The 12,626-nt window shown below is 40.3% G+C and overlaps 1 protein-coding gene across 4 annotated transcripts in view; it reads left to right on the forward strand.

Annotated features, from left to right (window-relative positions):
• Sorcs1 (sortilin related VPS10 domain containing receptor 1) overlaps window positions 1-12,626 on the forward strand; it is a 475,560-nt gene that overhangs the window by 460,406 nt on the left and 2,528 nt on the right. The window contains exons 25-27 of one of the 4 annotated variants that reach the window (XM_027930015.3): window positions 9,905-10,010; window positions 10,138-10,298; window positions 11,944-12,609. In XM_027930015.3, the coding sequence (XP_027785816.2) occupies window positions 9,905-10,010; window positions 10,138-10,298; window positions 11,944-12,008 (332 nt within the window). In that variant the 3' untranslated portion in view covers window positions 12,009-12,609. Of the gene's footprint in view, window positions 1-9,904; window positions 10,011-10,137; window positions 10,299-11,672; window positions 11,828-11,943; window positions 12,610-12,626 lie in introns of those variants that run through there. The other 3 variants (XM_071610693.1, XM_027930019.2, XM_027930018.3) reach the window with 3 other exon arrangements.

Here is a 12,626-nt window from a genome sequence, read left to right on the forward strand (position 1 = left end):
AATTTTTTTAAAAAAAATTAATGTTTGAGTAATGGTCCACAATCCTTTCTCTTTATAACATAGATGTTTTCAATCCCATATGTCAAGAGATGGTAGTTTATTTGATGGCAATGAGGATCTAGCAGGAGAAGCCTCTTTCTTGGTTGTCAAAGAAGATAAGTTTGGTGGTTTATGTTGGGTTTGATGTCATAAAGCACATAAGTGAAACACCCCATCAGGAAGCTGGAAATCAGAGCTTGAAAACTCATGTGAGAAGATCAGGACCTGAAAATACATTCAACTTTGAGTTTAAAATTACCACCACCTACCAGATTCTCAGGTAAGGGGAATCTGCTGACAGGTGGTAAATTAAAGCCCTAATTTGCTGGTACAAATCTTTCAAGCTCCATCAAACTGCAATCTTTGATCTTATGGGCAGTCATGTTCATGAATAAATTTAGTCCTTATATTTGACTGGGGTCAGGGACATTGGGAAGTGGCATAAAAATGTGTTGATTCTTCTACCGTAGAATAGATAATGGTTCTGCATGAGAATAAAGAGACAGCAAGAGAGGGGTCACACTGACATTTTATTTGAGTAGGCAAAAGTCTAACTAGATTAATCCATACTAAACTGCAAACAATAACTTTTCAGGGATTATTCGCATTTCTCAAGAGTTGTTTATTGGGCAAATGAACTAAAATCTGAGTGATGATACTCCTGCACAGAATGATAGTAAGAGGGCTGACTCATTCCTTCTACCCAATTAGAATGAGTGAAACCCAGTTCTATGGTTGGAAAAGCTGTTTCTAACCTATGGTAGGAGATCTCTGTTGTAAATAGTTTATTCTCAAACCCAAGCACATTTCAGTAAACTTATGAAACTTTTGCAAACAGAATTTTCTGATCTCACTGCATATAGTGAAGCATCCCAGGAGTTCCCAAGGGATGATATCCAGGAATCTGCATTTTTTTTAGCAAGTTTCTCAAATCATGCTTATACAGCCATCCCTTTCACCAGCCTCAACAACCATGGTTGGAAAGCATTCCACAAATGAAAATCCATCTTCAAAACAAGGGAAGGTGTAGGACCATCTCCAGCAATAAATCTGATATATAACTAGAACATCCACTCAAACAGAGAAATAAGAAGGGCCTGTGATATTAACTATGATAGAAAATTATTAATATACATTAAAGTCTAATTTCCTGGCATAGTTGGAGACAATGTAATTGGCAGAAAGGTAGATGACGGGGAGAAAAATGAAATGTGCCTCCAAATCTGGGATGTGCTCTATCTATAATCTAGAGGAATGGCAAAGGCCAACCAAGCACTGTGGCCATGAAGCTGTTGAAAAATGATTAAAGTATGGGTGAGAATCTTAGTGGCAGATATAATTGAATAGCTGTGAGCTTTATGAGAGTTAAACAAATGATATTATCTAGATGCTATTCATGTGCTAATAGGAGCAGAAAATGAACGATACATCCACATCTCACTGGATCCCTACAGATACCTCAAAATAAGGATGCTGTCCTACCCTTAGCTTTCCAGATAGGTCATTGTTCTCCTGGAATTTTGGATACACGTGATTAAAAAAGAAAAAGAAACAAAGGTTAATATTTCTCAAAGGAAGAGCCTCAAATCTCAGGTTAAATAAAATATATATTAAAAATTGCACAGTAATGTCACTCATACCTCCTGTCTATCAGTTGCTTTATTTAAGCAGTTACATTTAGGATAACCGTCCTTTGTCAAGGGTATGTGTGGGTTTTGTAATAAAACTGTTATCTTGTGTCATCTTGGCTTCCATGGTGTTGCTGACTGGTTTAATTTCTTTTGTGGGTATAATAAAAAGATATTATCACAGAGATATTGGAGAATTAATATTTGCAGGCTTCAGTTGCTGCCACTGGACATGTGATGAGTAAGGGTGGAGGATTAGCAGCTCCAGATTTCAACCTAGGTTGTCCAACTCATGAATTCTGCCCTCTGGCTTCCTAGTGAGAAAGACACTTCCTGTGTGAGGGTAGAACTGGCATTTGTCAAGAAGCTTTGGACCCTACAACATCATCTAAGCCACAGCATTACAGATACTAACGTCAAATGGTTGTTATGGAGCTCTGAAATGTAAAGTCAAGTAAATTGTTCCCATAACATTTTCCACTCATGAATGGAATTAATACTAGTGAAACTTCCACAGCCAATAAATTTCTCTATTTAGTCTCTGGTTGCCTTATTATCTATACAGTGATCATTTAAAGGTCTCTTGTGAGTAAATGAATAGTGATAGTATTTGTCTTTCATTTTGTTTTTCCTAAAATTGATTTTTTTTTCCTCTTCAAACAATTCAGTTGTTTCACAGATATATGCAAACAGTGGCTTTTGACAATTTTTAACTCATTATGGTGTTAAGATGAGTAATTGCAGGTGCTCAGAGATCTAAATAGATTCCTTACCCCAACTTGATGAAATGAATGTGATGCTTTCATCAATCTATCAAGGATAAGCAATGAAGCTATTCCTCAGCTTCTAATAGATCCTTTCTTTATCAGTTCTTCTTTTTTTGCAATTACCTGAGCTCATAAAAGAACTGATCAGAGTAACTGGCCTAAGTTGATCAGCCCTGAGGAGGCAACTGGGAAGTGTTGGTCTGGGGAAAAAAAAATGAGAAAAAACATAAAGAGAAGAATCCAGAACCTAGGTCCAGCTAGTCTTCAGATACTAACCAAGATTCTTAGACCTAAAGTGATCAGGACTGTCCTGGATTATACCTATTTGTCAGTATAAGCTCTAATAGCATACTCCTTTATTCTTAAAGTGTTCTCTTTGAGGAAACCCTTATTTTTAACCTGCTTTACCAATTCCTTACCAAGTATTGGATAATGTGGAACCCAGAGGTGAGACTTGCCAGATGGATTTTAACTAGTTGAAAGAGAATTTTAAGGAGAGGAAGTAAGCGTGGCTTTGTAACAAACCACCTAGAAGGTCAGCATCTTAAAAATAAGCTTTTATTGTTGCTTCTGAGTCTGTGGATCAGCTGGTCGGTTCTTCTGGTCTTGTCTGTGTTCTTCCTGCGACCATTTAATGACCTCCTTGATCTTGACTGGGCTGTCCCATGTGAGGGAGGGTAGCTGGATAGTGACTGCTCTAGATTGGCGTTGGTTGGGATGACTAAACTATCCTTCACGTGGCCTCTCATCCTTTAGGAGACTGTTCTGGGTTTGTGCATCACGGCAGTGTTCCATGAGGGACAGAGAACAGAAGGACACAGGTCTTCAAACACAGGATGAGCACACCATCGCTGCTGTTGCATTCCATTGTCAAATGCATGTTGTCATGGTAACCCAGACTCAAGGGGTGAAAGAAACAGATTTTACCTCTTGGTGGGAGAAGCTTCAAACTCATTGTACAAGACCTGGACACAGAGTGTTAGAGAATTGAGCCAGCAATGTAGTCAGTGCCCATGAGGTTGACAATTCACTAAGGGGAAACTTGAAATGTTTATAGGTAATTTTTGGAAAACTCTGAGAGCCATAGTCAGATTCAGCTACTAATAGCAACAAGGAGATACTTTTGGTTTGGTTTGGTTTGGTTTTCATGACCTAGAAAATATGAAAGTCAGGTATGCCCTAAAGATATGGGCTAGATAATTTTATGAGTGATAAGTCTCAACTGATTGTGCATAATAGTCATTTATGTCTATATATGCAAATGCACACACACATACATGTATATACACACACTCATATGTAAATATAGATTTTGGAGACTCAGTCTCAGAGATCATATTAGTCAATTTTACATAACTGTAATGAAATACCTGAGACTGGGTAACTTTATAAAGTCAAGAAGTTTATTAAGCTCACAGTTTTGGAGGTTCAAGACTCACATCTAATTATAGCCTTCTTGCTGGTAGAGTATGGGAGTGGACATGGAGCATATGTATATGTCTGTATTCTTTGGTCCCCCTCTCTCCTTATAAAGCCATTAGTATTCACTCATGGGAGCTTTATTCTAGTGATCACCTACTTCTAATCACTAATGAAAAGCCCCACCTGTAACCACCATAGTCATTTTAAATTTCTACCCTCTTAATAACTCACAATGGGGATTAAATTTAACACCTATAACCCTGTGGGACACACTCAAACCATATCCAAGTCCTAGCATTCAAATGTTTTTTTCTCCATTGCAGCGTAAGAATCTGCATTCCCACAGTCCAGGTAATTCTGATTAAGAAATTCATAAACTACATTTTGAAAAATACTTTATAGAATAACAAGGGTTTCTCATTGAATTTCTTTGTGTGCACATGCACGCATTCCTGTGTGTGTATGTGTTTTAATTTTTTGTTCTAATTCATTATACATGACAGTAGAATACATTTTGACACCTCAGACATAAATGGAGTATAACTTCTCATTCTTCTGGTTACTTATTGACTTTCAACCGTAAAAAAACAAAAGGAATCCTCCCTGTCTATTCATTATGATGAGGTTTGTTCTTGGAGGTACTCATGACTCATGATTGTCTTTACTCAGTCAAGTGACCTCAGCTCCCTCTGACAGGATACTTCTGAAGACTAATTCCCAGTTTAATTTCCGTACAGTTCTTCACAAATCGTTGGAACTATTAAAAGACAAACTGAAGTACTCTTCAAATATTGAAAAGGTAGAATCAGATAGCCAACAGTTTGGAGATTCCCCCAAGGGGCACTTGGGAATGGCCTTTATGGGTGGAATGTTGAAGCAAGACAAAGAAAATAATGTGACTGGTTGAAGTGGAGGAGTAGCCTTATTGGATTATTCCAGTCAGAAGCCCCTAATTAAAGATTGGTTGGCAATTTGTGACTGGTTAGCTTAAATTTTGTTTTCCTACAATATGACCATTTATTCTGAACTGGGTTTTGGCAAAGTTCAGAAGAACCTAGGGTGCTAGAGCTGCCTCAGTCTACCAGACTCCGTTACTTACTTATCCAAACTTCCCTGGCAATTCCCATCTACTCTGTCCTGTTGTCCCACAGCTTTATCACAATATGGTATAGCAGTCATTAAGACCATCACGGTTGGGCTTGAATTTGAACTGGAGAAAAGTCCACTGGCCAAGTGAGCATGAGTTTTTATGCCCATTTTACACTCTAGGAAAACTTTCTCTGTGCTATTACAACACCACCTTAATTTCTCCCCAAAAGTTCCAGATCACATGGATTTTCATATTGCAGTTCTACAAGTTGGACTTGGGTGTGCTTTGGGAGGTGGGATAGGGTAAAAGAAAACCAAGGTAAGGTGAACTCATATGCTTCTATAACTTCTTGACAGCACCAGTTCTTGGGTTAGAGATATATAGTAGGAGCTGAGAATTTCCGGATCATAGTGCAGGTAGAAGTTCTCCAAGATGATGCCTTTAATAGAAGAAGAGGGAACACAAGGTAGCCACCCTGGATTTTGCCTGGCTTCACTGGGTTATGCTACGATTGATTTCAGAACTTGAAAATCAAGTAAGGAAAGGGGCAAAGCTGCAGTACAAGGGACAGTGGTTCTCAGGGTGAGGCAAGTGCTTTGTGGGACACTGGTCTGATGAATTGGTGGAAAACTATACTAAAGGTAAGGGAGTTCCTTTCCTGCAGGCCTGCAGACCTCTGATATCCTAATGTGCATCATAAATCTTCAGAAGGGGGTTTGCCATTTTCCAAAATTACTTCACCATGGAACTCTTCAGCACTATTTTTCTACAGAATATGCTTTCAGACATGTGACAGTAATAATGACAGGGTAAAAATATTAGGCATGTACTATGTACCAGAAGCTGTGACAGTGCTTTGTAAATCCCATCTCATTTCATTCTTACAACCTACTACACCAAACATAATTTTTATCTCTATTCTGCAAATGAGGAAACTGAGTGTCATTTGAAGTCCCTTAGCCTGTAAGTAGCAAAACCACGATCTGATTCCCAAATGGGACCCTATCAGTTACTTAACCCCAAATAGGGAGTTTCAAATTTACTCTCAGATGTGCAACTGTGACTATATATATGTCAATCATTTTTCACAAGAAGATGTGTTTATTAATGTGAGCATCCCTATTAGGATAATCAACTCAGATCCTTATAAATAGAATATGATCATTCAAAGCATTGCTAAGATCCTCATAGGATTTTTCAAATGGTGTGTGCCAGCTTTGGGGCTTAGAAATGTTGAGTCACTTGGAGCACTGCTTGTATCTGTGTTTTGCTCTGTGTACTTATAATGGGGGGAAAAAAACTGCTCAGCACTTTCCTCCTGCACATCTACTTTGTTTAGGCTACAATTGAAGAGGGATTAATTTATGCTAATTCCACACAACAAGCCAAAGCCCATTTATCACCACTTTCCATTCCTCAGCAAAACACACAGAAACGCACCTAAGTATTGGGCAAACTAAGATATGCAGCCGCTGTTGTGTGGAGCAGTAAAAAACCGTTTATATCCAGGCACACATCAACAAGCAGAAGCCACCCACGGAACACAGAGGGCAGTGGCACTCGATCTCTCTCCACTGCTGTCTGCTGTGTCCCACTTGCTGCCTCTGAGAAGTGACTAAGTGTGGAGAGGGAGGGGATAGCATGAGTTTTGAAACTGGGGGGGCGGGGGGGACAAAAGCTGCTTTTCCCACACAAATGTGCTAATTGCCTAACAGTGTTAACACTGTTTCCTTAAGAACCACAATTTGAGTGTGAATGGTTTAGGATTAAAAGATTTAACCTTGTGATGGGAAGAGAGATGGGAGGAGGAAGGCAAAGATGGGCGGTAAAGTTCTAGTGTGTGTGTGTGCGCGCGTGCATGCGTGCATGTGCATAGGTGCATATGTAAGTTTGCTTTCATATGTGTTAGTGAGGACCTAGCCAAGGGATTTCCTCTTAGTTTTTCATTTATTTCAGATGCCACTCCTTCAAGTAAACTGTGTCTACTTCTTGGTGGCACCAAGAAGCTATGCTGACAGAGCTCACTTCCAGGGTAGGAAGTTTAAATACTCTTGACTCTAACCACCTCTAGACCTCCATTTATTCCCTGACAGATGAAGGGTTTGCCTTAGGAGATTACCTTACAAATATCTAGTTTTCAATATGATGATGGCTTCCTGATAATGAGGAGAGAGGAGAGAGATTTTTATCTTTTAGATTTGCAGATGATGAAATTGTATGATAGAAGCTGCTTCAAAATAATCCAGTGGTTGAGGCTGTGGGGATTAGATGGTGGTGAAGAGAAAATCAGATTGGCTGTCAGTTGATGGCTATTGAGACTTAAATGATGAGTACATGAGGATTAATTTCTCTATTCTCTCTCTCTCTCTACATACACACACACACGCACACACACACATCCATAAACATTAATGCATATGTATACATGCCATCTACGTTTAAAAGTGTATGATCTAGGATTCTAACAGTTCCTTTTAAAACAAAATTTTAGCTTGTCACTTGTTATTTCTTCCTGTACTATATAGTGTTAGTCCCAATGCCCATATTCAGAAATATCTTTTTAAATTTCTAATTATCTCCCACCAGCCTGAGTATATAGCATGTGTGTGTACGTGTATCTGTGATGACTTGGATTCAAGTATGCGTGCTTCCGTTTATTAGTTCCAAGTCTTTGGAGTGACAGGAACCAAGGAGAACTTCTCTGTTCTTATCTGCATAATAAGGATCACTGTCCGCATTTCATTTGTGAAAATCTATGGAGATGATGTCCATGATAAATGGAAGGTGTTCTCCTGCCTGATGATATCCCACCAACCGTAGTGCTAATTCTGAAGTGTTCCTGGGCTTGGCTGATGGCACTGAGGCTTTATTTTCTTATTTCAAATGGAAAGCAAATTTTCCTTGGGTGTTCCACAAGAATAGGGCTGCACCCATCTTCTCACACACGCCGACACAGCTATTTCACAGCTTAATTAAGTGCTGCTTGACTTACAGGGAGAGAAAAGAGCAGGGAGCTTCCTTATATTCAGTGAGCCAATTCTACTAAACTCACTAAGAGAAAGAAGAAGGCTTGGCTTTCGTTTTACACTGAACTGGGTGGTGACATGAAATATACTTTCTAGTGGTGGCCACTGAGTGACAGGGATGTAATCTTATGAAAACCAGACAGAACAGAAGCAGCCGAAGGTCTGTTCTGAGACCATTAATATTGCAGTCACTTATTCTTGAACGTTTTTACCTTGATGACCAGAATGTTGACCTCTCGGTTCTCAACAGAAACAAGCCACAGAAAATGGTGCTTAAAGGTCACCTGTATTTCTGGGCATCAGATTCTGCTTAAATTGATGGAAGGTAAAGGTCAGCATGCTGGCTTCCACGAGGTTCATGTGGATTGTTGCTTAGGCTGGAGCTGTGCCAGATTTGCAGAATGTCAGTTCTTGAGAGGGTAGAAATTAATTGCAAACAAAGTCATTACAAGTACAACAGGTTTGACCCTGAGGTGGAAGAAGATTTGGAGGTCAGGAGAGATGCTTTCCAATACTGCGTGCATGCATTCTCAGGGAAAACTTGGGAAGACTGGTGCTCGCAGAAGCTATATTTTGTCTGGGAGGAGAAATCACTGCATTTGAAGGACAGGGGCTTGTTGTCAGGACTTCACAAAGTCATGGAGCCCTCTGGATGTCACACCTTCCCCAGCATCAGAATGACAGCCCTTGAAAAATATTCACTTAGCCATCCACAACCTGTAGTGCAAAAAAACATAACATGCATCATCACTTTCTGGTTCTGTTCCTTACAACTGCTAGAATAGGAGCAAAAGAGACTGGGTAATTCACAAAAAATATTCCCATTGGTGGTTTTACTGGTTATCTGCTTTGCTTAGTGGGAAAAGCTTGCATGTAGAATATGAGAAAATTTAATAACAATTAGCATTATATTATTATAAATATGGATGGTCCCTGACTTAAAACGGTTGGGCTTAAGAGGTTTACCCATACCAGTGTTCAGTTTTTTACTTTCAGTACAGTATTTAGTAAGTTATATAAAATCGTCTAACACAGATTTGCCCTCCACAGGGTTGTCTATAGTTGAATGTTTTGATCTGGTCCACTACACCTTATTCCCCAAACTCTTGCCAACCCTCCAGTCCACCATCCCTAGCCTCTGAGGCCTCTCCTTCTTGTATATTGTTCATGAACATTTGAAGCCCAGTGTTTTAGGGAGGGTTTTTGCAAAGGGGTAATTAATTAATGAGAGAGGAATAAATTAAATAGAAGCAAGAAAGAGGCATCTTAGCTGTTTCTCTCAGGGGTGAATCTGTGTTAGATTATTTTTTTTCCCTATTGTAAGCTAATGTAAGTGTTTTGTGCAAGTTTAAGGTAGGCTGGGCTAAGTTGTGATGTTTGGTAGGTTCAAGTTATGAAATGTATTTTGACTTGTGAGTATTTTCAATGGTATTATCAATGAGTTTATCAGGATATTACCCCAATATTAACTCAAGGAGGACATGTATTGATTAATAATAATAGTAGCAGCTGTAGAAATAAAAGCAAACCTTATAGAGTTCTTAATAATAAGGTACATTAACTCATTTAATCTTTGTGACCACAGAAGAATAGACCATCCATCTCCTCTAACCACAGAGACACATTAAGATGGAGTAACTTGCCCAAGATTCAACAGCTAGCAGGTCGTGGAGCATGGCTGGAATCCTTACAGTCTGGCTCCAGGGTCTTTGCTCTTCATTGCTCCAGTACTTGGACAGGCCAACTGGAGCATATGGGGGCTAGGACAGGCTCAGGTGCATACATGTATCAGCTGTGTGATTTGTACTTTGTATATTCATCCCATGTGGCTTTCTTGGACTCACCAAGCCTGTGTGTGAACTGTGTGAGTCTCTCATAGAGTCTTACCTGCCTGAGTCTCTGCTTATGATGATTTCTTGTTTCCTCCCTCAGCCCCACTGGTGGACCTCACTCCAACCCACAGTGGATCCGCCATGTTGATGCTGCTCTCGGTGGTGTTTGTGGGGCTGGCCGTGTTCGTCATCTACAAGTTTAAAAGGTGCGTGTCCCTCCATCCACTCTCCCCTACCTCTTCCCCCTCCCTCTTTCTGACAGGTTCCGAAGCACACATGGCTGTGTTGTGCTTCTCCCTTGCACAACAGTGATGGTTTCTGTTAATGTTTTAGGAAGATCCCGGGGATTAATGTTTATGCCCAGATGCAGAATGAAAAAGAACAAGAGATGATCAGTCCAGTCAGTCACACTGAAAACAGGCCCAATATCCCTCAGACTGAACTAAGAAGGCCTGGCCAGCTTAGAGATGAGAAGGTGGAATCACAGCTCGTAGGTAAATGATTCCCAGTAGCCATCAGTTGTTCAGCCTCTGTAACCAATGGCTGACTCTCCCTCTAACTGCTCTCTGGCTTCACATAACCACTTCCTTCTGTTCTAACACCCCTGAGAGAAACAGCTAAGATGTCTCTTTCTTGCTTCTATTTAGTTTTTTTCCTCTCTCATTAATTAATTCCGCCTTTGCAAAAACCCTCCCTAAAACACTGGGCTTCAAATGTTTATGAGCAATATACAAGAAGGAGAGGCCTCAGAGGCTGGGGATGGTGGACTGGAGGGCTGGCAAGGGGTTGGGGTTGAGGTGTAGTGGACCAGAGCAAAACATGGCAGCCCAACTGTAGACAACCCTGTGAAGGGCAAAGACCACCACCAAAGAAGGGACATAATAAGAGTGACAAGTGTGACCATCCAGAGATTTTTTTTTAATGTAGCAATTATCTAGAAACTGGTTCCTGAGAACTTGAGAACAAGAGAGACAAAGTTTGGGAGTGAGGATCTTAAGAGAGCCCAGTTATAGGATTAGATTATTACAGAGAAGATCAACAAATGCCCCCCCCCCCTTTTTTTTAACTGTCCCATACCAGATACCTTAAAATGGACTTCACATTTCAGTAACCTCTCTCCACCTGTGAAGTAAGCATGGGAGATAAGCAGCTAGGTATAGCATGTCTGAAGCTCAGTTGCTGAGTCCTACTATTTATTGCAGAAGAAAGTTTCCAGGAAGTTAGACAAATCCATGGAGCCACCATTGCTGATCCATTTCTTTCCCGGGTTCCTCCTGTATGTGGGCCTCAGGAGTTGAAGCTGTAAATGTTCACATCTAGATCCTGCATTACTGACCTCGAAGAATAAATTATTACATAAGTGTTCGCACTTCACTCTAATGTCATAACGCCAAACTGTCTAGAAGGCTTTTACATAAGATTTTAAATCTTTTATTTTAGGGGAAAAATGAGCATGTAAACAGAATCTCTTTACATGGATATGGGACAGGTCTGTGGAGACATTCAGGGGGAATTTAAATACAATGACTGGCTCCTATTGTAGGTAGTAATAACACTTGCAGCCACATCTGGTATCCGGTTTTCACCATGCATTTTCTTTTACGGGGGACATAAGCTAATAAATTCATACCCCCCCCCCACCCCGCCCTGTCTGTTTACTTACAAAGCATCTCTAAGATGCTGCATTTTGGGGGTCATTTGGTTCTCAGTATCATTTCCACAAGATATATGGAGCACAGTGGCTGCTTACTTTATTAAAGTAGCAATTCCTCCTTCTCCAGGAACATCTCACACCACATTGCAAATTCTCTGACACTTTTCCATTTCCAGTGTCATTAAATGAGTAAGTGTTACACGTTTTCTCTTAGGAGAGTAGCTTTACCCTCCCCTCCCTCCCCTTCTACTCAACCTGGTGACTCATCTCTCCGATTGCAAAGAGCAAGACACGCCACTCCACCTTCAACGCCAAAGCGGGGATCTGCTGGGGCACAATTTGCAATTTAAGGAAAAACCCCAAAGGCTACAGGCGACCTGCTGATCAGGAAAGAATTTCGCTCTTGTCCAGCGCATCATCCTTCATGACCACTAACTTTATGTTTCTTTTCTTTCCTCTGTTGTTCTGTTTCCTATTTTTGCCAGGAAGTATTTCCATAGTTGCTGAGAATCAAAGCACAAAAGAAATCCCTACCTATGTAAATGTTTGAATGGAGGACGCCAGTAAAAAAACAAAAACAAAAAAACAAAAACAAAAAAAAAATCAAAACAAAAAATAAAAATAAAAACAGTCAAAATCCAAACAAACAAAAACAAACACTCACTGCACCGGGACTTTTAATTCTTCTGACACAGACAACAAGGGTTTTTAGCTTTAAGCCTGTGCATGTGGACAATACCTTGAGGACATGTCTGGAGGGGCAGTGTACAGGTGCTCTATTTTAATGGAAAACACTCCCCTCCCCTTTTCTTCTCTTTTTTCTGATCGGTCGTGTTTGTAGAAAATTCATAACATATATAGGCCAAGGAAATCTGCATGTATTTTTGGAAATATTCTTGGCTCTAGATTTAACAGCTATTTTAGCACTCCTGGCCGAGGGGTGGATTAGCCATCCCTGGCCTTTTCATAAGACACAAAGACATGCACAGGGAAACCCTGAGCCGTTTCTCTGTCCCACTGTCCTTACTGTCGTTTGCCCCTTCTAAGTTAGCGGTGGTAGCTTTGTTGGTCAGCAGAGGCCACAAGGCTGCTTTCTCTCTATTCTCTGTGGCCACAGGGACAAAGATGCAAGTTGAAGATCGTGTGTGCAGGTACACTAGGACAAAAA

This window comes from Marmota flaviventris, chromosome 4 (assembly GCF_047511675.1).
Source record: "Marmota flaviventris isolate mMarFla1 chromosome 4, mMarFla1.hap1, whole genome shotgun sequence".
NCBI classification, from domain to species: domain Eukaryota; kingdom Metazoa; phylum Chordata; class Mammalia; order Rodentia; family Sciuridae; genus Marmota; species Marmota flaviventris.